Raw genomic sequence first — 27,277 nt, 5'->3', positions numbered from 1 at the left:
TGAAATAATCAGGCTTTTAATTCATTGATAACAAAGCTTGTGCCTGGTAGCACAAGAGCACTGATGATACACAAGCAAAAAGTACATATTTTGTATTTAGTACCAGTTAAAGTACCATGCTACTTATTCATCACAGAGAGGGGAAGAAAGGGATTTTCTTAAATTTTCTTCCTGTATAACATCTTGGACATGTCTCCTTACTTAGACAACAGGCATATTATTGAGCTGACTCCTTATAGCTTATGATATTTCTTTTGGACTTTTCTTCAATGGGTTTGTAGATATTTTAAGTCAAATATAATGCTTTGTACATGGAACGAAATAAATGTTAAATCCAGCAGATTGGCCACAATGAAATATTCTGTACTCAATCTGTATTTTGCTCTTCACCTTGTGTTATCATTTTTCATGTAATGTTTTGTCTTTTCACAGCTCACAAAGCCCTAAAAGCCCTGCAAAGGTCACTTCTGGAGCTACAGGACGAGTTGTTCTATCAGCATCCTGACACAAAGAATTTAGTTGACAACAAGGAGAGTACAGATGACAGGTATTTAAGGAATCGGAAAAACATGCTTTCTGTCTGCGTAGAGCTCATAAAATTGCACAAGTTTAAAGTAGTGATCAAAACAATCTTCAGATATAAATCTGCTATAGTACTCTTCATCAAACAGAACCAAACTTTTAATCACCTTTTTGGCATGAATGACTTAGAAATAAAACACAGTCATCTTATTGATTTTAATATGATGACTACCTGTAGCTCTGCATCATTTACACCTATGTGTTTCAACAGGTGGTCAGTCCGTTGAAATTTCCTGCTGGTCCGCTAAATAATTTCGCCCAAATCATGTAATGGCTACATGATTCAGGTGCTACATTGTTGCTGGGCGAGCAGGACGCTGCACGCTACTATGAGTATAGGCAAAAATGTGAGGCCGCTGAATGCCAGTATTGAGTCAGCTCACCTGTCGAAAACACATTGCAAAAAATCTTATTTTATCATGCTTGTGCATATTGTTTTCTAATATTGTGGTATTTCGGAAAACAAGTTATTTATTTCATAAAATTTGAAACCCTACAAAATGGAGACAAAAAAAGTCAAACAGCAAAACATTTTAACCTTCTTTAGTAGGGGTAAGGACAATATTCAGGAGAAAAGTAGTAATGGTACTGAAAATATACCAAGTACTAGTGCTTCAAGTTTAGAAGAAACAAAAGTAAAAGAAATATGCTGAATCCTCGGAATGTGCAATTCAAACCAAAAAGGGAAAGGGAAACTTTGTTAGGCATTATGATAAGGAGTATTTAAAGATTGGTTTCATTGTAACTCCCCCAAAACCCCCCACCCCCCCCCCCCCCCGAACTATCACCACGGCCTTTGTGTCTAGCATGTTCCGAAATTCTGTCAAATGACACTATGAAACTTTCCAAACTCGCTCATCATTTGCATTCGGTGCATAGACATTTTACTGATAAGCCACTGGGCATTTCTCTTCAAGGGTCTTGTACAAATATATTTATATTGAAAAATAAAATGGATGCATTCAAAATGAAACTGGCTCTTTGGGATAGTCGAGTACAAGATGAAGATATAGAAATGTTCCACTTTTGGGAGAACTTTTGATTGCTGCTGGTAGGGGTGGGCGGTATGACCAAAATTCTATATCACGGTATTTTTCTAAATTATCCCGGTTTCACGGTATTGGACGGTATTTTTTTCCCCATGCATGAGTGAATGTTAACCACATTTTCCACTGCAGTTACTGCAGTAGACTGGCTAAGAATAACCTATTCCACTGTTATGAGAATTGTACTTTGTACAAAAAAACATTTTAATGTGCACACAAGTATTAATACAGGTTTGCATGGCCCCATAAAGTGATAGTTTTCAAGGGGGGTGACACTAATGAAGAGAAGGAATCACATTGCATGACAGTTGCAGTCAAAATATAGAACCCTTTTATTGAACAAATTTTGCAAAAACTTAAACTATGATTTTGACAACATATTTTCAACCATCCAAAGAGGCATTTAGACTTAGTAAAATATCCAGAGGTGCTTGTCAAAACTTGTATTGCACTGAACATGTCTTAGAAAAGTAATAAATAGTAAATATTTTTTGTGAACCAACTACACTTTGTTAATGTTAACTATCTCTGTCCACTGACATGTTAAAGTGACTTTTTCAACAACTTTACCATCAATAAACTGCATAATATTTAAACTAATAAATAACAATAAAATAAATAATAGTATTATTACTGATAGCTGCACTATTACTTCAAGACTTCAAGCCCAGATGCATTACACAGTATTCACCAAATTAAAATAAAATAAAATAAAACAAGTACAACTTTGTAATGACATCCTTACCAACTGTACCATCATTTAGGCAAACTGCATTAATATGGACCTTGCTTCAAGCTAAGCTATATACATAAATAAAATAACTGCAACTTGCATTTACTGTATAATGCTATTTGTGGTATAGCCCTACGGAAGTGCATTAGGGCCACGGTGAAGAAAAAAAAAATACAGTAAAGAGGGACGAAATAAAACAAACTACCGGTATATGTCAAGAATAAAGTCGACATGCTGACTTTATTCTCGACATTTCCACTTTAATTTTGACACTTATGTCAAGATTAAAGTCAACATTTCCACTTTATTTTCATAGTTTACTTCATAATTAAAGTAGAATGTCATAAACTAAACTTCATCCTAAAATCAATGTTTAATTTACTTGATTTTCTCAAACCCCGTCATAAGTTAATGCAGCACATTAAATGCTTTGTGTTGTGTTCCCCGACCCAGTTGTTAATCACTATGCTTCTTAAACTGACTTCCTATGCACTAAGAGGAGGCAGCAATCACCGCACAGAATCCATTCATTTCATGGTATTCCTGCTCTCTAAAAATTTAGAATGCTAAGATAAATACTTGATATCATTTTCATGATGAAATGCATTAAAGCAGGTATTAAACAAGCACGGTAGTGAGGCGGGAGTGCTGCTCCCTGGCAGTAAGGGGTCCCCAGGTGTACGTTCAGTGTAGAAACCTTTATGGCAGGTGTAACGAGGCTCCAAAAAACTGGATGTATGAATGGGTATCTCACAGGTTTAACTTAAATATTGTGTAAATGTTGGGTTTGTGATCTGGTGGTCGGAGACACGAACACAGAATTCAATGCATGTTCTTCTGAGCGGGCTTTCTTTATTGCACGCGTGCTGTCTCTATCTGACGTACTAAAACCCCAGTTCCTATCCGTCCTTTTTCTTTCTCCACATAACCAATCACCACACGATAAACGTCTTTGTGAAATTAAAACTAGTTATAAACTTAGCCCACGGAGTGTTCAGAACTTGAAAAATATCTTCGTTATACATGTTTAATTATGCCATCCATCCAGAGTTGCACCCATCTCTGAACGAGTCGCTAGCACACCGAAGGATGAATACAAGCAAAACATACACTAGCAGGGTCAATATAGCACAACAAAACCCCACATCCTACATGACTTTGAAAGGAAACTGAAGCGCTGAGTAAACCCACCAGAAAAACATGCAAATGCAAGGCAGGCACGCCGCCGTGCCCCCATATGATTAATGCATGCTTTAATGCATTTCACCATGAAAATTATATTAAGTATTTATTTTAGCATTCTAAATGTTCAGAGAGAAGGAAGATCATAAAGTGAATGTATTCTGTGCGGCGATCGCTGCCAGTGCCTCCTCTTAGTGCAAGAAGAAGTCAGTTTAAGAATCACTTAACACAAAGCATTTAATGTGCTATATAACTTATGACGGGGTTTGAAAACATGTCGTCACACTATTACACAGTACCCAGGTACATTACACTGTATTTAAAACAAGTACAACTTGGCTTGCAGTATTATCCAGTAGTATAGAAACAGTATTTACACATCTGACCTTTTAAAACTAAAGTATCTCCAGGCTCTCTGTCCATTTTCACCACACAGCATTCCTATGCTACCGCCCACTATTTGGTGATGTAGCAGTGAAAAAGAGCCCTAGTGCAACAAATCTGTGTTTAGCAGTGTAGCAGTGAAAAAGGTCCCCACTTGAACAGTTTCCCGCTGCGCCATGTTCCGAACGTCGTTTAGGCAATTTAAACCGGTGTTGCGGTATAAGAGAAATCCATATCATAAAAAAAATAAAAAACGGTTTTCGGTATGAACCGGTATACCGCCCAGCACTAGCTGCTGATGTCAACCAGAAAGTCATATTCAACATAATAAGTCAACATTTAAGGGCATTAGCTGAAAACTTTAATAATTATTTACCTGAAAATGAGGATCCTCGTAAAGGTAAAATTAATAATCCCTTCTTGGAAGATATAAAATCATGCACACTTGATCCTTGTGATAAACAAAAGCTGATCGAGTTGTCTTCTGATGTCACTGTGGTGTCCAGACATAAAACGCAAGCATTATCTCAATTTTGGACATCACTCGAAAAAGAATATCCATCTGAGTTATAAAGCTATCAAATTGTTGGTCGTTTTTTTCGACTTCCTATTTGTGTGACTTTTTCATCCTTGTCAGTAATAACCAGACAGAGAAATCAAATGGATGTTAATGCAGCGCTTCGTCTCTCAGAAATAACGCTGTAGCTAAGTATATCAAATTTTCTAACAAAGAAGGAGCAGCAGGTGTCGCATTAACTAAAAATTGTAATTTTATAACATTAGATTTAATAAATAAAATACTATCTACATTGGTTTTTATTTCTGTCTTAGCCGTCAGCCGGTCAGCAAAATATTTCTCCTATTTTTGCCGGTCCGCAGGTGTAAAAAGGTTAAAGAACGCTGATCTGCATCAATTATATGTTTTAATCTTAGAGTAACAAAGGAAAACTGCACTTCAACAAAAATATAAATAAACCTATTAGGTAGGTAAACCTATCATGTTCTACCTGACCCACTGGGATCATCAAGTTAAAATAGTGTACTTTCTTTTTCACATGCATACTCATTTTGATTCTTCTTCTTGTTTTTCTGAAATTGCTTTTCCTTATAAGACTTTACGATTTAGGATATGTCCACAGAGTTGGTGGTCACCATTAAACACCTCTAAAATACTTAATTATCATTATACTGGTTCCTCATATTTATGAATTACCTATTGGCGGAAATTCAATTTAAAGGACTGTGTTAGAAATCTCATTTACCACGGTACTACAAAAAAGTATTTTCTGTTTACCATCCTGTCTTTATATCCATATAGTTTTTTCTTTGTTTGTTTTTTTAATCTGCTCTTATACTGTACATGCACTTACTGTAGTTCTGAAAAATCTTTAAGTGGTTTTAACTATTTCAGGGGTCACTGCAATGTTTGCAGCTTTAGTATCAACTGATTAGCACATATCTGCATACTAAGAAAAATAAACAGTAAATAAGTTCAACAGACTATGTACAAATGGTAAAAATTCCAAATAATCGGCAATATACAAAGAATGGGCCATCCCACTAAGTTTAGCCGATTCTAAAATCTCAAGAAACTTTCTGGAACCCCAGATTAACATCAAATGAAATGAAAAACTTTCTCTTCACTTGCATTGCACATGAGCTGAATTCTTGTTTACTATCTAAGAATCTATAGAATGTTTTGACTTTGAACCTTTCTTTCAGAAAAGTAGTAACCAAGGCCAACTGAGCCAAGATTTCAAAGTAAAAGTGTAACTTATACAGAATTATAATAAGGTCCTAAATTTTCAAGCAATACTGCATATGCAGCATAACGGATGAGAATTTTAGAAACAGTGTAATATGTGTAAACTTCTTAAAATTATTATGATTAAAACCATTATGTAAAAAAATTGACTGTTGTTTAAAATGTAAGTCAAAGTAAGTCAGAAGTATTATTATCTTTAAAGCAAGCTATAGGAACCCTTCTTTCATGCAATTCCATTTTCTAAACCATTTATTCAATTTAGATTTAGGACAAATATTAATGAAGGAGTTGAAAAGCAGCTATTAATAAGAAAATTACATGTTCATTTCTATCTTAATGTTTAACCATTATTTTTGATGTAGTAACTTACTCCAAATGTCCCTATATTCCATTATTTTGAAAAATAAAATGGTCATAATTCATGACAGTATTTCTAAACTTGACAACTGCCCTGAGTGCTTGTTGTTTTTTTTGCTTATCTGCGACATTGTCTTGCCTGATGCTTTTTATGATTAATTCCATACAATATTACAGGTGTCTTTTTAGTGAAAAATCATATTGTAAAGTTTTTGGTCTTTTTTTTTTTTTTTTTTTTTTTTTTGGATGATGTTCCCAGTGAGAATGATGATTTTGAAGAGCAGGAAGAGGAAGTTCATCCAAAAAAAGGCCCACCCAAACGCAAACTAGAAACAAGTGAATTCCCAGAGTTCATAGCAAAACGTTTTAAAGCATTCCAAAAGTATCGCAACAGCACACTGCAGAAGTGGCATGATAAGACCAGACTGTCATCAGGCAAGATAGGAAAGGTGATTGCCTCTTTTTCTGAATTTTCTTCAGTGAAAACTGCTAGTTATGTGAAGAATAACTGAAAATTGTCCTTTTTTTTTAATACTTTGCTTTTTTTCAGGCCTTTAGTGCATTTGATCGCAATATGCTTTCTCAGATTGACCAGATAATGATGGCAAAAGACAGACTACTAAAACGAACCCAGACTAAGCGATCCATGTACAGGGTTCTTGGGGATCCAGAGCCAAAGCCTGATGATGTACTCCTGAAAGAGAGATTGCAGGATCAACCAGTAAGTCCCACTTGTAGATAGTCTTTTTAAGTCATGGCCCTTTGGTATTTCATAAATCTATTAATTGTAATTTACTGTATGGAGCCTGATACAGATCTTAATAAATAAAAGTTCGTTCTGCAAGCTTCATGTCGATTGGTCTTTTGGAACCAAAAATGGTTCCCCTATCGCATCACTCTAAAGATTGTAAAGAATCTCTCTGGCACATTTATTTTTAAGAGTGTAGGAAGTACTTCTAGGTCAGGCAGAAGGCAGACAAAGTAGGGAGTATACACCCCTGTATCACCCTCTGGTGGCACCAAAAGAACCCAACAGGTTTTCATTCTGAGTCTCAAAATCCTAGTGTGCTCTGTGGGTAACTTGCAGTGTTCTGGAGCCCGGGTATGCTGCCACATAGCGTATCAATGTCAAAAGTATTCATATACTGTTGTCTACCCTAGTCCATCTACTGTATTGGCCTCCTGGCCGGGTAAAGTTCCCTGATCCAATTCAGCCTAAAGAAAGCCAACTCACATGTACCATTCATTGTGAAAGGAAAGAGCATGTACATTTAAGTATGGCATTTTTTTTTTTTTTTTTTTTTGGAAAACTTGTCATTTGACCAATCTGAAGCTTCATTAGATTATATATCTTTTTTTTGTAAACAGGAATCTGAATGTTTGGAAAAAAATGCAACCTCAATCAAAGAGTTTCATGAAGAGATTTTTGATGATGATGACTTTTACCATCAGGTTGGTGCATTGATTTGCATTTCCTATAAGCCTAATTTATTTTTTTATTATTTATATAATGATGATTGAGCGAAGGATGTCATTAGTTGAGACGTGTTTTCCTGCAATGTGAAACATAGCTCTCTGTTGCTTCCTGGATAAGACTTTGTCTTCTGTCTTAAAGACTATAACAAGTCCTTAAAGCTTATGTTAACTTAACAAAGTGAATAAACATTGTTTTTCACAGTAGTATCTAGTCAAGTCGTCAAAACCCTGATAAATTAAATTTGTTTATGTGTATGCTTGTGTTAAAGAATATGTCTGGTGTTTTTGGAACCAAAATTATTTTTTGGAAATTGTGGCATACATTCATTTGACCTCCAAATTTTGTGTTTTCATGTTAAGTCTTTAAAAAAAAATGCAAAATGTAAAAAAATTTAGTTACTTACAGTGACATTCGATGAGACTGCAAACAAATATAAGGCAAAAGCCATTATTAAAACTTTCTAAATGTATCCAGTTCAAAATACATAATGTTGAGTCATAGCTATACATACACAACAACGTTTCATCCCCAGGGTGATTTGTGGTAGCTAGCTTTATGAATGTTGCAGTAGATAGCAAATATTTGGTAATGATTTGAGGACTTTGCTCAATTTTTTTTTTTCTGGCAAAAGTAAAAAAAAAAACAAAAAGAGCATCTTTTACACCAAAGATAAAAAGGTGAAATGTATGACTTTGTTCTTAAATCCTGTCTATATGAGCCAAAATACACCCATGAATAGCATTAACAGAGTGTTGACAAGAACAAAGAGAGAAGATTTGCAGTTATTCAGTAAGGCTTAGAACAATAATGCCAAATGGTGACGTACATGTGGAAATTGCAAAATAATCCTTGCCAGGGACAATTACCTTTGGTGCAGAGAGTTGAAATTATTATTGCTGCTATCACTAAGTTTATATGTATCTGGCAGTGAGCTTGCTGTGTCATGTCATTTGTGTTATTAAGAATTCAAGGGAATGAGCATTCATAGTTTTCTGAAATTAAACTAGAAAGAAGAAACTAGAAGAAGCAATTAAATCAGGAAGGTCCAAATAGACAACTTTCATTGAGTAAGTTTGTTTATTGTTCTCACTTGCATCTCCCTTTAAGTGCCGAAAGCCAGTGTTTTACCAAAACATATATAGACACATTCTTTACTTCTGGTATAGTACTCTAGCACCAGAATTTCCACAGATGGTAGTTGTTCACATGAGAACTCCACCTATACCAGTATTTGTGAACAGGGAAATTCTGTTTCTCCCCCAGGAAATTCATGCCAAGAAAGTAATTCCTGCCTTCTTCTTTTTGTTGCTATTAACATGCGACTATATGCCACAATTGTGAAAAAATTAATTTTGGTTACAGGTATTTCCAATTTTGCTTATTACTCCTTCACCTTTCTTCAAGGCTTATTTTGAACACAGTATTACTGTATATGGTTCTTCAGCAATTTAGAGTTAAGTTGGCATAATTTTGGAAGGGATCCACAGCAATAGGATGTGAGATGCCATAGGATTATATGAATCTGTCTGATTAAAAGTTTATATTTTTCGTTCTGGTATCGTAGTAGTGCAACTATTAAATAGTCAATAATGGGCCTTGACTAAGACTTTTTCTCAATTGTAGTATTACAGGCTGAATAACTACACAAGCACTTTGATTTTTAGACTTGTCTTTTTTTTTTGTCTCAACTGTACCAAGTTGTCTATTATTCAGAAGCATAACAATTGCTGCATGACTAGCAAAACAATGACATAGCAGTATCTCAGGCTTCAAGTATATAACTATTGTTTGAGAAATGAAAAATGTTTTGGTGACCTGGGATGTTTCCAAACAGTTAAAAAATGTAATTACTTAAAGTGTTCTTTGTTTCAAAGACATCGTTTTAAAAATATGTCTCTGTATACATGTATCATGTAAGCAACAGCTATAGCCAAAAAAAATTGTATTTGTATTTGCAAGCTGCTTTATGTAAAAATTTAGATAAGCAGATAAATGAATGTAAAATTTAAATCTAGGGTAATACCATAATACCAAGTATTATTAGAGTCATGAGAAAAAGTAAGTGCACCATTTTTAACATTTATGAGCATATCAGATTTGATCTTCATGTAAACAGTATCTATAGATACAGGTGACATGATATAACAGACATCTTGCCACATTTACACTTTGTAGTCATTTTTATAATTTAAATAAACATAAATAGAAATTTTTCATGTGGTAAAAGTAAGTCCTTCCTGCCTTTTCCTTAGACTTACTCATTTATGATGAAGGTAGACACAGTTCTGCAGTAACTTGCTTGCTTGACATACTGAGAAGTTTGCGCAAGTGGCTATATTCATCAATAAGCAACAGGAAAACAAAGAACAATAGTAGGATGGAGACTCCATTGCTTTTGTAGGGCTATAAGTGTACATAAACTACAAACCACAATTGTGGCCTTTGGTAAACATTGATCTCCTCAGCATGTACACTAAATGCTATATGGCACCAGATAGCTAAAAATCAAATAAGCAACAAACAAAAGGGGATAAAAAAAATGAGTAAAACATAGTATTGTTAGGGTTTTGGTTTCTGATTTTGTTTTTTGTTTTTTAAATAAGTTTTTTTTCCCCTGTGGATTTGTGAGATCTAGGTCTCATTTTAGGGGATTTGGAGCTCCTAAACATGAATGTTAAGTTTTTTTTTGTAAATTACATTTTCTTAAGGAGTTGTCAAATTTTTTTGGCTGTTTCATCTGCCATTTTGCATTTTCCGTGATCGCCGTTGTGTTTGGTTCCTGTCCTTAGGACTGCTTGGGGATACAGTATGTCTTCTGAGGTCACAATGTTTGGGTAATGATGCAATGGGAGAAAAGGCCATCCAGGAATTATCTTCCTTATCTGAGCTGTGGAATTAATGCCCTTTTTCAGATATTTCTAAAAAGATTCTTAGTCGTATCGTTTCCTGGTTTTGACTTTTTGTTTTGAATACTTGATCAGGATTTCTTGTTTTTGCTTTGATGATTTTGTTTTTGGCCTTCCAGTTTTGGGTCTTTTTTCCGTTTACTTGTTTATCTCCTGGTGCACTCTCAAACTCAGTCTGTATGCAGATGTAACAATTATGTAAAAATAAAAAAAAAATGTATTTGAAATATATACGCTGTTCACTCCACTGCATTAACATATATTGCAAAAATAAATTGATACATTATCTCAACCCTGCCTATTTATTATCAATAGACTCTTTTTTGACATAATGTTTTTGGTAAGGGCAGCATGGTGACATAGTCATAGTGCTGATGCCTTAAAACAAGTAGACTGCGGATTCCTTCTGCTATCCAAAGACATGCATGTTAGGTGAATTGTCATTGTTAAATTGAGCCTAGTGTGTGTGTCTGTGTGTTCACCTAGCGATAGACTGGGCTCTGTCCAGGGATTGTTCCTGCCTTGTGCCTTATGTTTGCTGGTGTAGGCTCCAGCTTCACAGCAACCCTGCCCTGGACAAGCAGGTTAAGAAAACGCATTGATAGCAACACAATTCCTACAGTCATTACAGAGAGTAGAAACATTGGGTGGAATACAATGATAAAAATGTATGAGTCCAACTAAATGTACAGTAAACTGTAATATAATTTGTTAAAATTTCCAATTTCAAATTCACTGATTCAGTTATCTATTTTTTTCTTGACTTTTGATAAAAATGTAGCTTCTTTTTTAATTTTGTAAGTTTAGTCGTATGTTTAATGTTACTCAGTGTTTGTGAGGGGGCTGGGCGGTCTCGTGGCTTGGAACCCCTGCAGATTTTTTTTTTTTTTCTCCAGCCGTCTGGAGTTTTTTTTTGTTTTTTCTGTCCTCCCTGGCCATCAGACCTTACTTTTATTCTATGTTAATTAGTGTTCCCTTATTTTAATTCTTTTTTATTTTGAATTTTTTCTGTTTCTTCATCATCTAAAAAAATGTGCTATATAAATAAATGTTGTTGTTGTTGTTAGCCTCAACAGCATTGCTACAGCCTGTAAACCCAAACTTTAACAGGATAGAGTACTAAAAAGTACCCTGATGATTCACACTGGCAGTGATGAAATGCCTTTGTCTTGTATGTTGTGTCTTTCAATAAACAGTAAATATATGAGTCTAATTAGAAATATAGGAGTACAGTGATCCCTCGCTATATCGCGCTTCGCCTTTCGCGGCTTCACTCCATCGCGGATTTTATATGTAAGCATATTTAAATATATATCGCGGATTTTTCGCTGCTTCGCGGGTTTCTGCGGACAATAGGTCTTTTAATTTCTGGTACATGCTTCCTCAGTTGGTTTGCCCAGTTGATTTCATTGGCAGATGGCTGAGAAGCTATCCAGCTTACTTTCTCTCTTCCTCTCTCTCTCTCTCTCTCTCTCTTGCGCTGACGTAGGGGGGTGTGAGCAGGGGGGCTGTGTGCAGCTGCTTCCTGAAGGACAGGCTGCACGGAGCTTCGCATACTTAAAAGCTCAAAGGGCACGTATTGATTTTCTGTGGCTCTCTCTCTCTCTCTTCCTGCTCCTGACAGAGGGGGTGTGAGCTGCCGCCTTCAACAGCTTTGTACCGGCGGTGCTTCGCATACTTAAAAGCCAAAAAGCCCTATTGATTTTTTTTTTGACTGCTTGCTTTGCACTCCTTTGAAAAGGAAGATATGTTTGCATTCTTTTAATTGTGAGACAGAACTGTCATCTCTGTCTTGTCAAAGAGCACAGTTTAAACTTTTGAAAAAGAGACAAATGTTTGTTTGCAGTGTTTGAATAACGTTCCTGTCTCTCTACAACCTCCTGTGTTTCTGGGCAAATCTGTGACCCAAGCATGACAATATAAAAATAACCATATAAACATATGGTTTCTACTTCGCGGATTTTCCTATTTCGCGGGTGGCTCTGGAACGCAACCCCCGCGATGGAGGAGGGATTACTGTATATAGAATATAGAACCATAAACTGTGAAGTCAGAGTTGGAGTCATAGGTTTTGTATGCTGACTACACAGTCCTGCATATATGGGCGACTACAATGTACAGTATATAACTATACAGGCATTTTATATAGGGGAGTGGAGGTGAAATTTGGAAGACTTTAGAGGTCACCATAAAAACATTTGGAAAACATTGCTCTAGATTGTTTAGACTAGGAATTTTGCAGGTCCACACAATGATATTCCCTAAAATATTTTTGACACTGCATTATCATGTATTGTAGAGCTTTCAAGGAATTTTAAAAAATATTTTCTTAAGCATACTGAAAAACATTTCTCTGCATGCTTTGCTTGTGACTTGGAACTCTCTGCCCTTTGGCTTTAAGGATAAAAAAAAAATCCAATTGCTCTGTATCTCCCCTCTACAATGGCCCTGTCAAGAATGTGACCAACATATTTGACTATAGAGATGACGACCACTGACAGATACAGAATTGTATTTGTATTTTTATTTTTATCCAAAAACATCTCATTTGAGCTTACCTGGCCACAAACATTTGCAATAAGATATTTATGCATTGTTTCAAACTCATGGTTTAGTTTGAGATTTCTTTCATGTCTGTCATCTAGGATAGTTTTGTGGAGTTACTGTGGTGTTGGTGACTCATTATCCAATTCTTCACCTCACTTTATATTTCTTTGAAGTATGTTGTTGGCTTCACACTGACATTCTTTATTGGTTTTCCAGTTGCATGATTGCTGCATTTGGTGGCATGGTCTGATTTGTCCAGTTTAGGCATGATCCTATATGAAAAAATTCTGTTTTGACAATTTGAGTAGACTGATCTCACAGATTTATTGTAAAGTGTAATTGTGCTGTAGAGTTTTTTTTTTTTTGGCCACTCTTGGTTTGTGCTTTTGAAATACATCTTATATGACTTGATGCGAATATCCTTTAGATATCATATTTGAGTCTAGGTGGAATTCAGCTCCTGACTGAGGAACCTTACACACATATCTTTATTTTGCAAACAAGTGAAACACAGTGCATACAAAGAACTGATTAACTACTTGTGTGGTTTATTTAAGTAATTTGAATGTGGATCAGTGCCTTACATTCCACCTAACCACAGCACCTATCTAGAATGTGGTATATGAAATAAAGTGAAATAACAAAACCACTACTAAAATAAATGAAGGTGCTATGGAAGTTAAATTCATACATTGGTTAAACATGGAAACTGATGAAGTTCTGTTACTTAGCTGTTTCAAAATTGTCAAATATAAAAGTGACTATGTTGGAAATTTATCTCTTAGAGTATAAAAATGCTTCAGTTTTTACAGCAAGATTAGCTGTGTGCTAAATTTAAAATATGGTCTAGATTTTAACATTTAATTAGGCAATGTCAAAGTCAACTGATACTTTCTTAATGTAGCTTTATCAGTATCGGTGGTATTATCGAATGAAGAAGTCCGACTTTATACAAATTTGATGGTTTCCTGTTGCTCTGCTGCTGCACATGATTGCTTGATTGCTGTTACCTGTCCTTTAGTAATATAATTATAATAATGTCCTTGTCAATGGACTTCAGCTTCATAAAAATCAATTCTTTAGGCAAAACCCAAGCTTAACCAGTTTAAACACATGCTTCTGTTTCCATTAGCCTTCAGTGTTTGGTTATTTTATCAACTGTTTATATCCAGTTATTGTATCTCGTTTGAGTTCATTGGTATAGTATCCTTAATTGAACAGTACAAGGTTATTTAGTAGAAACTCTGTACCAGAAGCGGAAGTATATTCAGTACTATTTTGGAGAGAAAAAAATGTGGGATATCATTCTTGTTTCAGTCACTGAATGTAGAAAAAATCAGGCTTTAATACTCATAATAATAATTATAATAAAAGATTCTGAAGGGTTTATGGGAGTACAGTAGACCCCCACGAAAACGCGGTTCAGGGTTCATGGCCTCAATCGTTCGCAGATTTTTCCTTAGAACCTAACTAATAATTGTTAGCAGAAACTGCAAATATCCTCCGAAATTTTTTATGCCTTTTTCCGTGGCAATACTGCACTGTAGATAGAACGGGAAGCAACCGTAGAGGAAAACGCGGCTTGGGATGGTGAAAGTAGCCAATCCGAGAGCTTTGTACTCTACTAGAATTTGAAACTGTAACTCCCAGCAGTCCCTGCAGTGGCTCTGATTGGTCTTCTGCGGAGGGTGCAGGGGCTGTTGGGGTCAAAGGATGTCAGCGCGGCTTTTAAAAAGGGGGCCAGTGACCAAAAGAAAATAAAAGTTTTTGTAATTTGTGTTTCAAGTTCCTGTCTCTCTGCCTGCCTTCTGTTGGGTTACCTGTACTTATTCATTTTGTCCTGGATCATTTCGTGGTTGGGGGCTGGATTTGTCTGCCTGTGTACATGAGGATTGTAAGTGGATTCATTGCCATCCTGCGAAGAAAGGAGCGCTCCTGAACCTGTCTTCACCATTTCAAGAACTACCGGTAGAACTATCTTTACATTCCCATTCAACGTGCGGATCTCTGGACTATCTATTTTCATCATTACATTTCATCCGTTGCCATTTTTCATGGACTTTACTTTGCGTGTTTTGTTTGTGCTTTGTTGTATTTAATGTATAATTGCCATAAGGGGAATAGGGGTGGTATCATTGTTTTCATGACATTCTTTATTTGCTGTTTGATTACCGGTTTGCTTTGTTTTTGTCTGTTTGTGAGTGCGTGCAGGTCGGGTCAAGGCTGGGTGCATCCCTGGAATCTCTTCCATAAAGATAAATAAATCACCGTCTTCTCGACAGTGTGAACCTTGGCGGCACCGGACCGCTACAGCGTTATTCATTTCTCCTTGCTGTTGATTGACTGCTCCCGTTTGACTAGGGAATCCATTCCCGGGCTCCCGATTCCCGGACATTTTTAATTCCCGCTTTCCTGGGAATGAAACTGCTGTAATTCCCAGGAAAACGGGAACGTCCAAGCTCGCATATATAGCGTGTAAAAATCGATCAAGAAATAACAGAGTTATAGTTGAAAATAAGGTGGCACCATTACTGCAGCTTGCTCTTCATCAGATAACAGCTTTGAACAGCAACTTGAAATTGCAATGCGTCAGTCTGTTGCATCCGCATTATCTGTGCCAAGAAACTTGCCATCACAGAATGATGACAAGAAACTGGATGCATCAGTAAAAGCTGAAATGGCGGTGTTTCAGAGCAACGGCAAGCACGGGCGTTGTTTAGAACAAGTGTATCAGTATCTGATGACTGTGCCGCCTACTTCAGTAGAAGCAGAGCATGCTTTCTCAGTGGCTGGAGTACTTCTGCACGAAGGTGCGTTCTTGCCTGGACGACCACATGCTGGAGACGTTAATAATAATGATAAATTAAATTTATATAACGCTTTTCTCCGTACTCAAAGCGCTATCCACACAGGGAGGAACCGGGAAGCAAACCCGCAATCTTCCACAGTCTCCTTATTGCAAAGCAGCAGCACTACCACTGCGCCACCTGTGAGGACGTTGTGCTTTCTACGCTGTTATTACCACAACTAAAGATACATGTACTTATATGACAGCATGAACTGCTTGTAGATAAGGTTAGTCTTTTATTTGTGTCAACATATTGCAGTAGTTTTATTAAAAATAAGCGTTGGTCGTTCTAAACCCGTTCACATGTGAGATGCCCGTGCACTGTGTCATGCCCAGGAATCCCGGGAATGAAATGTGGGATTCCCAAATTCCCGGGAATGGATAAACCCGTCCGCGAATGGATTCCCTACCTTTGACGCATTTCCAGCTGAGTGTTCTCGTGTTTTCCGTTTTGTTCTTCTTAATCCTTAAACCGCCGCAACTGGCTATAGTCGTGTTTCCCGGAGCCATTTGCCAGCACATAGGAGCCGAGTATATTCGGCAAGGTACATTCATTGAACACCGCAACCGGCTATTGTCGGTTCCCAGTTTAATTTACATGCATGCCGAAGCTGATCAGTCAGTGCCGTACATTCATTGAGCAGCCAGCTCATGACCACTGCCGGCCCCTTCAGCACTGTAGCTTCATTGTCTCTGGGATTGAGCCGCTGCTCTAGACTAGCCTGCCAGCATCAGCGTTTACCTCTGTGTGCTTGTGTACAGCCAGTTCAAGCGCAATTGGCTTGGTGATTTACTGAATTTCATCAATGGCGTCAGTTGCACCTTGTACATATTGTTCCAGTAGTTTTTTAAATAGTTTTTACAGTTCATTAGCAGTGTGTAAAATGATCAGTGTTGCAGTAATTGTAATGCTCTTTGCATGAAAAAAAATGTGTTCCATTAAAATTTCACTTTTTCTTTGTGAATTGTGACATTTACTTAAAAAGTGCAGCAAAAAAGAATTTGGCGTCCAGGAATGCATTAACCCCCACGTATGTGGCAGTTTAAGGGTTAAAGCCCCAAGATGCCACTGAAACGCCCTGCACCTTCTAAGGCTTCTGGCAATGAAAACACGCTTGCATGAATTACAGTACATATAGCGGTAACATCGGTATTTTACATTCTAGCACTGCGGGTGACATATCAGTACAGTACTGTACAGTATACGGGTTTACCTTTATACATACATTACCATTAATACATTACCTTTTTTTAGGTAATGTATTAAGCTGTGGTTGAAATGAAATTAAAGTGTTTTGGGGGCATATTTAGGGTTTAAACTATAAAAATAGGCGTTTTTTTAACCACATCCATAATTCGTCGTTTTTCACAATTCACAGGTGCTCAAGGAACGTAACCCCGTGAATTTGGGGGGTGTACTGTATACCCAAACAGTCTACATATGTTTTGTAGACTTGGAAAAAGCATACACCCGTGTCCTTTGGAGGGGTCCAGTGGTGGGTGCTTCAGGAGTATTAGGTACCAGGCCAGCTGTTGTGGGCTATTCAGTCCCTGTACAAACAGAGCGAAAGCTTGGTTCACATTGCTAGCAGTAAGTCAGATCCCCAAATTGTTGTTTGTTCGTAATTTCTATGGACAGAATTTCCAGGTGCAGCCAAGGTGTGGAAAAGGGCCAGTTCAGTGACCTCAGGATTACATCTCTGCTTTCTGCAGGTGACGTAGTCCTGCTGGCTTCATGGAACTGTGACCTTAGATACACACTGGGGCAGTTTTCAGCCAAGTGTGAGGTGGCCAGGATGAGGATCAGCACTTTAGAGTCCAGGGTCATGGTTCTTAGCCGGAAAAGGGTGAAGTGCCCTTTCCAGGATGTGTGAGACTCTGCCTCCTTCAGAGGAGAGTTAAGTATCTCAGGATCTTGCTCACAAGTGAGGGAAGAAGGGAATGGGAGATCGATAGGCTAATTGAAGCAGCATCAGCAATCATGCAGGCATTGTACCAGTCAGTCGTGGTGAAGAGGGAGCTGAGCCGAATGGTAAAGCTCTCAATTTACCTGTCAATCTACTTTCCTTCCCTCACCTACAGTGCATCTGGAAAGTATTCACAGCGCATCACTTTTTCCACATTTTGTTATGTTACAGCCTTATTCCAGAATGAATTAAATTCATTTTGTTCCTCAGAATTCTACACACAACACCCCATAATGACAACATGAAAAAAGTTTACTTGAGGTTTTTGCAAATTTATTAAAAATAAAAAAATTGAGAAAGCACATGTACATAAGTATTCACAGCCTTTGCCATGAAGCTCAAAATTGAGCTCAGGTGCATCCTGTTTCCCCTGATCATCCTTGAGATGTTTCTGCAGCTTAATTGGAGTCCACCTGTGGTAAATTCAGTTGATTGGACATGATTTGGAAAGACACACCTGTCTATATAAGGTCCCACAGTTGACAGTTCATGTCAGAGCACAAACCAAGCGTGAAGTGAAAGGAATTGTCTGTAGACCACCGAGACAGGATTATCTCGAGGCACAAATCTGGGGAAGGTTACAGAAAAATTTCTGCTGCTTTGAAGGTCCCAATGAGCACAGTGGCCTCTATCATCCGTAAGTGGAAGAAGTTCGAAACCACCAGGACTCTTCCTACAGCTGGCCAGCCATCTAAACTGAGCAATCAGGGGAGAAGAGAAAGTGAACCCGATGGTCACTCTGTCAGAGCTCCAGAGGTCCTCTGTGGAGAGAGGAGATCCTTCCAGAAGGACAACTATCTCTGCAGCAATCCACCAATCAGGCCTGTATGGTAGAGTGGCCAGACGGAAGCCACTCCTTAGTAAAAGGCACTTGGCAGCCTGCCTGGAGTTTGCCAAAAGGAAATTCTCTGGTCTGATGAGACAAAGATTGAACTGTTTGGTGTGAATGCCAGGCGTCACATTTGGAGGAAACCAGGCACCGCTCATCACCAGGAAAATACCATCCCTACAGTGAAGCATGGTGGTGGCAGCATCATGCTGTGGGGATGTATTTCAGCGGCAGGGATTGGGAGACTAGTCAGGATAAAGGGAAAGATGACTGCAGCAATGTACAGAGACATCCTGGATGAAAACCTGCTCCAGAGCGCTCTTGACCTCAGACGGGGGCAACGGTTCATCTTTCAGCAGGACAACGACCCTAAGCACACAGCCAAGACATCAAAGGAGTGGTTTCAGGACAACTCTGTGAATGTCCTTGAGTGGCCCAGCCAGAGCCCAGACTTGAATCCGATTGAACATCTCTGGAGAGATCTTAAAATGGCTGTGCACCGACGCTTCCCATCCAACCTGATGGAGCTTGAGAGGTGCTGCAAAGAGGAATGGGCGAAACTGGCCAAGAATAGGTGTGCCAAGCTTGTGGCATCATATTCAAAAAGACTTGAGGCTATAATTACTGCCAAAGGTGCATCGACAAAGTATTGAGCAAAGGCTGTGAATACTTATGTACATATGATTCCTCAGTTTTTTTATTTTTAATAAATTTGCAAAAACCTCAAGTAAACTTTTTTCACGTTGTCATTATGGGGTGTTGTGTGTAGAATTCTGAGGAAAAAAATGAATTTAATCCATTTTGGAATAAGGCTGTAACATAACAAAATGTGGAAAAAGTGATGCGCTGTGAATACTTTCCGGATGCACTGTATGGTCACGAGTAATAGGTAGTGACCGAAAGAACTAGATCGCCGATATAGGCAGCAGAAATGAGCTTCCTTTGTAGGATATCTGGGCTCAGCCTTAGAGAATTGAAAGGCATTTGGGGAAACTCAAAAGAGACTTTTTTCTCTGCATTGAAAGGACCAATTGAGGTAGTTTGGGCATATGATTTGGATGTCTCCCAGATACCTGGGGAGGTGTTTCAGGCATGTCCAACTTGGAGGAAACCTTGGGGCAGACCCACCACATGCTGGAGAGTGTGAGGGGCAAAATGGTGAAACCAGTGTCCCAGCTAGAATTGGTTTTGGATCCTTACCTAGGTGGAGGCAGCAATACAATGGAAGGATGGGGGAGAGTAGTATTTTCAGCTTATTGTTTCCCCCTATGTTGGGTGGCAGCTTCCCTGGTTATCGGTACCCATTTGGACATCCGCAGGGAATGCTTGGAATTGTAGTCCGGGGGGTGCTGCAGGGACTTACACTCCTTAATGTTTGGAACTTCCTTATGGCCCAGAAGTGCTTCCAATGGGCAATGCCTTGGCACCCAAAGTACTTTCAGATCCTCGATAAAACAGAACGCACTGACTTGTCCAGGCGAGTTGGAGCTTGGAGGAAGGAAGGCAACACTCGTCTTGGAGGAATAACTGCAGTGGAGAGAGATGAAGAGTGAAAGAATGACAGACAACCTGTTTATTGTTTGTTCTTGTAATAAATATCCTTTTATTTTAACTCAGACTCTTTTGTGTGTTCGTGGTATGGGTTTGGGGCTCAGTGGCGCTCCCTAGCCTTCGCAAGAGATTACTTTCCCATCTGGTCTGGGAATGCCTCTGTATCCCCCATCACCTTACTCCAACCCTCCCAAGCCCCCCAAAAGGAGGAGTTGCTGGGGGTGTCGGGGAAAAGTAATGGGCATCATTGCTAAGACTGCGGCCCATGTGACCTGGACCTGGATAAGCAGCATAAAATGGATGGATTATTATTAGAGTTTGTAAGGACTTTAATTCCTTTATTATCATGCAAGCTGACAGAGTAGGTATAAGTGCTACACACTTGTACAGCAGACAGTACTTTGTATATTTTTTGTTAGTGTGTGCCAACAGACCTGGTAAATGAAAAGAAAGTTTGATAGCGTTTGTATTGCTTCATCTGCATTTTAACATAGAGCTAGATAACTCTTGACCATGATGTACTGCTGCTTCAGTATATTGTTCAGTTCCTGTTAATTTAAAACACTTTCACCATTGTTATTTACTATATTTTAATAAAAAATGTAATGTATTGTTCTTTACTTCAACAGCGGTATTTCATGTGTGTGCATCATTTACCAATTTGTTGACCTGGGTGTATTTCTCAGTTTTCTGACTATTCTTTGATAACCTTCAACACTTTTCCTTTACTAGGCTTTACCTTTCAGTATTTTTCATTTTGGGCATTGTTTTTCTACTATTAATAAATAACCTTTTGCATTGCACTTAGCTTTCATTGTTCTGTTTGGCAAATGATAAAATGTGGTTTGATTTTTGACCCCTTTTAATTACATTGATTTCTGTGCACTATTAACATCCAGTACTTTCTTGGTCCAAACATACTTTACTTTAGGTAACATTCAGTATCAGGACTGGAATTTCATAAAAGACTGCTGTGCTGAACAGAAAGCCTCAGCAACTAAGAGAATTCTCTGAAGCAGCCATACAGAATATGTCTCTGCAAAGGGGGTTAATTGAGGCTGTAGTGGGGGTTAATTTAAATTAAAATTTCAACTAATGGAGGTCATGGAAATGTCTGCAAACACCTGATTAAAACAAATGGCCCCGCCATTCAAAACTTTATCTTGGTCAGTTCCCGGAGGGGAAACGTCTGAGTGCGGAAGGCTTTCGACGTTTTATACGAGAAGTGACTAATGGGCAACACTTGTTAGCACAGCATCTGCAGAGGAGAAGAAACTGAGAGACACAGAAATAAATAATAAAGGCTCCAGATTGTGCGACCGCTGTGCCAACTGCTGCCATGCATGCACAGCCAGCCTGAACAGTGTGGCTCCCAACATCTGGTGGATCTCACCAGGGAAGGGTCCAAGTCACAGAACCCTGCCGACTCTAAATATGGTGCTGGCGAGTGTAGCCTGTAATCACTTAGCTGCTGTTTGGCAAGTGAGCTTCAATAGCTCACTGCTGCCTCGTTCATCACTAGCAGACATCTGCTGAGCTGTGAGGCACATGCACATCCATCCTCCTCCACTGCCACTCTCCTCTGGATGCTTCCTTAGAGCACCCCCAATCTATTTCTTTAGAAAAGAGATGATCTGTAAAGATTACTGCTTCATTGTGTACAGGTAATTGTTGAGATGCCAGGCACCCTTGACAGACACACAGTTGCACCTGTTCTGCTGACCTGCTTCATTTCCTTCTGGAGAGAGTGGGATTTTGCACAGACTGCAGCTCAAGCCGTGGCTACGATAAGACGAAGGAGAGAGACTATATGTTTGCTGTCACCTTCCTTCCTGGTTGTCGCTAGGAAACAGGGCTTTAGAGAGAAATCCTCACAGCGGCACAGAGACAACTTGCTTGCTGGAGGACAGCGACTTTCCTTTGCTATTAACCATTTTTGTGCCTTTATTCCTTTACTACAATGGGAGTAATTCCTTTCTTTCGAAAAAAAAAAAAAAATCAAACATCTCAAATTCTTCCCTCAAGAAACAATAAAAGAAAACAAATAATGGTAACTTAAAAATATATGTGCTAAGAATGAATTATTCAATAGAGTAGGTATCTCTGAATGAAACGTTTATTATAATAATGCCTTGCCCTTGCCAGCGCTAGAAGTCAGAGTGTCAGATGCATTAGAAGTCAAGGTATCTCAGTGCACAGAACAGTGAAGATCAGTCAATATTCAGCATGTCACTGTGTCCTAATACATTTTGAGCTCATTGAAACAACCTGCTTATAAAATATTTTCCTTTCATATACAGTATGTATTTTGTTTCTACCTACTACTATTCTTATTAGGTTACATTTCTTGATTTTCCTGTTTATTCAACATTCTTGCTTTATGTCTTATTATTATGCTGTATCAGTCCTTGAGAAAGTATTTTGTGGGCTCTGCCAGGTGAAACGCAAAGAATGTTCTTTGTTTTCAGTGATTTCTACCAAGCAAGGAGCAAAGTTTCTAGTTAGACCCTTGTTGGCTTCTTCTGCCAAAACAATATCATCTTAAAAAGTTGAACCCCAGACATGTTGGCACACCACAATTGCAGACCTGCTCAAATCTGAGACTGTTGAATAGAAGTCATTCATAACAACCCTCCAATACAATACAAGAGCCAGCGCACAGAGAGTGGGTTAGCTTACAGACAGACAGTGTGTGTTCAGCCTGCCTTTAGTCAGGGGCAAAATCTTCACTGGACTGTATACTGAAAAATTCTTTAATTCAAGTTAACTTTGACTCTGAGGTGTAACTCTAAGTGGAACACTCTTTCTATTGTGTATTTTCCAGCTTTGAACTTGTCCATTCATGGAACTAATACTTCCTGCTTGTGTATCCTTCATATTCCAGTTCTGTTTGGTCTGCACTGCTTTCTGGTAATTTTAAGGACATTTGTAATTACTGACTGGGAACACAGTCTTTTTGCCCCCCAACAGAAAACAAAACTCTTCATTCTAATTGCAGTGATATAAGGGAAAAGTTGTTAAAATAGGGAATGGGTAAATTTGTGAATGCTAAACTGGGCACTTCAATCAGAATATCATCATTATGTAAAACAGTGTATTTAATATACAGATAAAAGCTTGTATTCATGTGACTTTCAAGAAACACTATTACATACCTTGGGTCTTTAGTGACCCAGCATATGTAATATAATACAGTCACATATGTAAATTTGGGAGACAACTTCAGGGGCTTGTCGACCTATAACATCACTCAATGCAGAGAGTTAGTGCTGCCACCTAATGCCTCTCCTCTCATTCGATTCATACTCCTGGGCCTGCCTCTTCGCCTGCTCACACCTCATAACTGGGGCTGCTGCCATCATGGAGTCAGTCTAGGTCAGGACTTGCAACTAGAAAGATGTTATTTGCCCCCATCCTTTACCCAGTACATCATTTTGTTGTTGTGTTTTTCATTTATACAGAGAGCACTGGATGGTGCCCCAAACTTTATAATCTTTTTTTTTTTTGCCCTTTTTGTCTGTCTGTGTGTCTATCATCTTTTAATACAACGGTATAAAATAAAGGCAATTTGAAAATTACATGGTAACCACAACAGATAGAACCTGCTGAAATTCACCAAAGGAAGCTGTTTGGGTACCCATCCTGCACAAACTGTACAGTACCCCAAGTTATCATTTGCTATGGCATGTGCAGATTCATAGCTAATATCCAAATGTGCAGGGACCACAGACCAAGTAATCCGCTGGTCTTCTCTGATGAAGGCATTTTTCATGTTGATGTGGCCTTGTGTGCTTGATGTTGATGGTTGACTAGATCGAGCTTTCTCTGTTACATTTGTTCTTCCCCCTTTAAACCTTTCTACCCACTCTAACATTTTGTTGAATCATGCTGTTTTCTCTTTTATACTGAGCCAAAATCCTTCGGTGAATTTCAGAAAGTTTCACTCCGTCTGCCCAAAGAAATCTCACAACAACACGTTGTTCAACACTGGCATAATCCCACAGCAGAACGTCCATGTTCATCTGACTTTGGCTTCAACTAGACTAATGGCAGAGTGCTGGACTGTATGTGTTCAAACTACCCACAAGCCATCGCAAACGTGTTGTATTGTGTCATCTTCTGTCTGTTGCAATTACCGCATAATTTTCAAATTGCCTTTACTTTTTGCTTTACCCTCATATTTCCTGCAAAGCCTAAAATGCAACAGACTTCAGTCATATTGTGCTACTCAGCACAGTAATCACAGATCCGTTATATTTTTGTGATCATTGCGACATGGCTCCTGGCACAAATTGCTGATCAGCTATTTTGCAGTCCACTTATAATTGGACATATGTGGCATCTTCTTTGTTTTTTGTACACTTCTGCTTCTTAAAGAAGCTGTTTCAGGTAATGTGGCCTGTGCTGTTTTATTCCTTGCCCCCATTCACCTTCAACCTCTTCCTTCTCCTCTTCTGAAGCCTGGCCCTTTACAATTTCCTGCTCACACCATTCAAGATCTGATTGCATCACTGGTATCACTCTACATTTCCATTTGTCTTCCCCCTTCATGCCTTAAAGTTTCTCTCTGACTTGTTATCTGCCACCAATGACAGGACTTCTTCATGGGATTGTTCTGCAACATCTCTTACCTCTCTAAACTCATAAATATCTAAATAATAAGCAACAAGATGGAAACGCAGCTGTAATGAACATATATAGATAGAAACAAATCCTGAAAAAAAACATGTTTTGTTCAAGTACTGTTTACAAATGTAGCACTTAAAATGTGCATGTAAAAATACTGACACTTTACCACATATGGGGTTGCTAGTAAGTAACCCTATTTGTTTTCAGTGCAAAAGTGATCATAATACAAAAATTTTAGGCTGTTTATTTATATTTTTGGTATGGAATTGCTGCAAGTAAAATGAGTGAGGCATACCTGTCCACACTATATCATCTGACATCAAAGGAGCCATAAAAATGATGTCACAAGTCGCACGTTAACTATACAAGGGTTGAAGGATTGATGGAAAGCGGAGACAATCCATCAGAATTCAAATGGATTTACACCACCACATGCACAAATACCAGGTCAGTTTAGAGTCACCAGTTAAACCCCTACATGTGTGGGTTGCGGAATTAAAATTAGAGTACCTAAAGAAAAAATACCCATGTAAACAAAGGGGGGAAAACATTAAACTCCATAAACAGACAGTTGCCATACAGGGGTTTGGGCATAGTCTCCTAGATCTGTTTGACCACTGTGCCATTGTATGATATTATGACTATAAAATAGACTGAAAATCTGAGCACGCTTTAGCCTTCAAGGTTCATAGTTTAGCACTCCAGATTTTACTATGCAATGTTTAGAGGATTTCCTAAGAAAATGCTTGATCCAAATCAGATACATAGAAATAAAAGCACACCTTTCTGCTTTTATTCACATTCAGGACTCGTTGTGGGTGAAAATACTCTAGTGAATAAAATAGAATCTCAGTTGCTTCTAAAGTGATGTCTGCTAGTATTCTATGTTTAAACTAAAACACTAAACCAGAAAATATTTTTTTTAAAAATCAAAATTAAGCTAAAAACTAGAGTGATAATGGCCAACTTTGCTTTTTTGATGCACAGTAAACTGGCGATTATGGCTCCTGTTACATATTTCCTTCTTGCAGCACTTGGCTTTGCAGGTCTATGCTTGCAGGATACAATGTTACAGAGCTGTGTAACAGGAGATTGGGAGCTGCATCCATCTGACAGGAGTGACGGTGATGAAGTGAGAGAGATAAACTGATAGATTGGCTGCCAAAAAGATGGTGGGGATCAGTCAGATAAACGCGGCGTTGCAGTTACGCACTCTGTTCAAGTGATAAGAAGTTCACGTCTCGCTTCTCTCTCAAACGAGGCCAGAGTATATGAAAAATCGAGAGGAAAGTTACATGCAGACAGCCTAACTCCATGGCCAGAATCCTGATCCTGAAGCTACCTATAGGAGACTATAGTTATTCAAATAATACATTTTTGTTATTTCTGTCTCAGTGATTCTTAAAAATGTTTAGGATACAAAGTGCTGTCTGTCGAATAAAATGCAAAATAGAAATATTTCAGGACAGTGTGAATTTGAAATTATGCCCACTTATGTATGTATGGCATTAGGCTGATGGAGACATATGGTACATGCCTAGGAAATAAGGCTTTTGAACATGGAGAGGAGGCTAACTGAAGCATTAGAATTTAAACCATAAAGTTGTTGGTTCAGTCACATTTTAGGCCTGAGCAATTCACATAACCTATCTGTGCTGCACATCAGCAAGTCTGCCATGCCCCACAACAAAGTGTTGAGTAATGTGATGTTGGCTTTAGTGTTCTCTATTATAACAAGCAACATTTGTAGATAGTTATTTAGTCACACAAGTTAACCAATGGGATAGCCATTCTCTCTGACTAGTACTCTCTAACTCTAACTAGCCATCTCTCTCAAGTCACAAGAAAAAACCTAAAACAATCAACTTTAAATTACAGATCCTGCAAAGCAATCATACAGTAACTTTGATAATTGTGTTTAAAAAGCCATAAAGTACTGATTTTTCTTTATATATTTTAAGTGGTGAATATAGGAAATTGGGATTACTCCAGCATAAATGATATTGACCTGTGATTCCTGCTAGATATCCTGTCAGATTGTAACATCATTCATTTTTTGTTTTTTAAAACAGCTTTTAAGAGAGCTGATTGAAAGAAAAACTAGTGCTGTTGATCCAAATGATCAGGTGGCAATGGGCAGGTAAGGTGTTAACATTCCAATTTTCACAAGCCTCTTCCGCATGCCTAACACTTTTTGCTAATTCATATTTCTGCAATTTCTACCTTATTAGTTTTAGTTCTAACAAGGTTGGAGCAGGTTATTCAAGATAGCTTCATTTGGAAGTTGTCTTTGACTGTACTGCTCACAGCGTATGTATATTGTTTTCCAGCATTAGTACTGTTTAGTTTTTGTTTTGTTTTTTTTGTTTGTTTTTTTTTTTGTCTGTCTGCCATAACATAAACATCAAAAACTGAGTATTTTGTGTTATAGATGCAAACTTGCTGTCAGCTGTGGTCATCAATTTGAAGACCAT

At 38.2% G+C, this 27,277-nt stretch overlaps 1 protein-coding gene across 1 annotated transcript in view; it reads left to right on the top strand.

Moving 5' to 3' along the window:
• The window catches only part of aatf (apoptosis antagonizing transcription factor), a 165,284-nt gene that overhangs the window by 95,890 nt on the left and 42,117 nt on the right, over positions 1-27,277 (top strand). Inside the window, exons 5-9 of the mRNA XM_028807067.2 lie at positions 433-547; positions 6,309-6,498; positions 6,600-6,770; positions 7,418-7,501; positions 26,876-26,943. Of these exons, the coding sequence (XP_028662900.1) occupies positions 433-547; positions 6,309-6,498; positions 6,600-6,770; positions 7,418-7,501; positions 26,876-26,943 (628 nt within the window). The remainder of the gene's footprint in view (positions 1-432; positions 548-6,308; positions 6,499-6,599; positions 6,771-7,417; positions 7,502-26,875; positions 26,944-27,277) is intronic.

This window comes from Erpetoichthys calabaricus, chromosome 8 (genome assembly GCF_900747795.2).
Source record: "Erpetoichthys calabaricus chromosome 8, fErpCal1.3, whole genome shotgun sequence".
In the NCBI taxonomy this organism is placed as follows: domain Eukaryota; kingdom Metazoa; phylum Chordata; class Cladistia; order Polypteriformes; family Polypteridae; genus Erpetoichthys; species Erpetoichthys calabaricus.
Note: the sequence above shows the minus strand (reverse complement) of the source record. Positions and strands in the feature narration are given on the sequence as shown.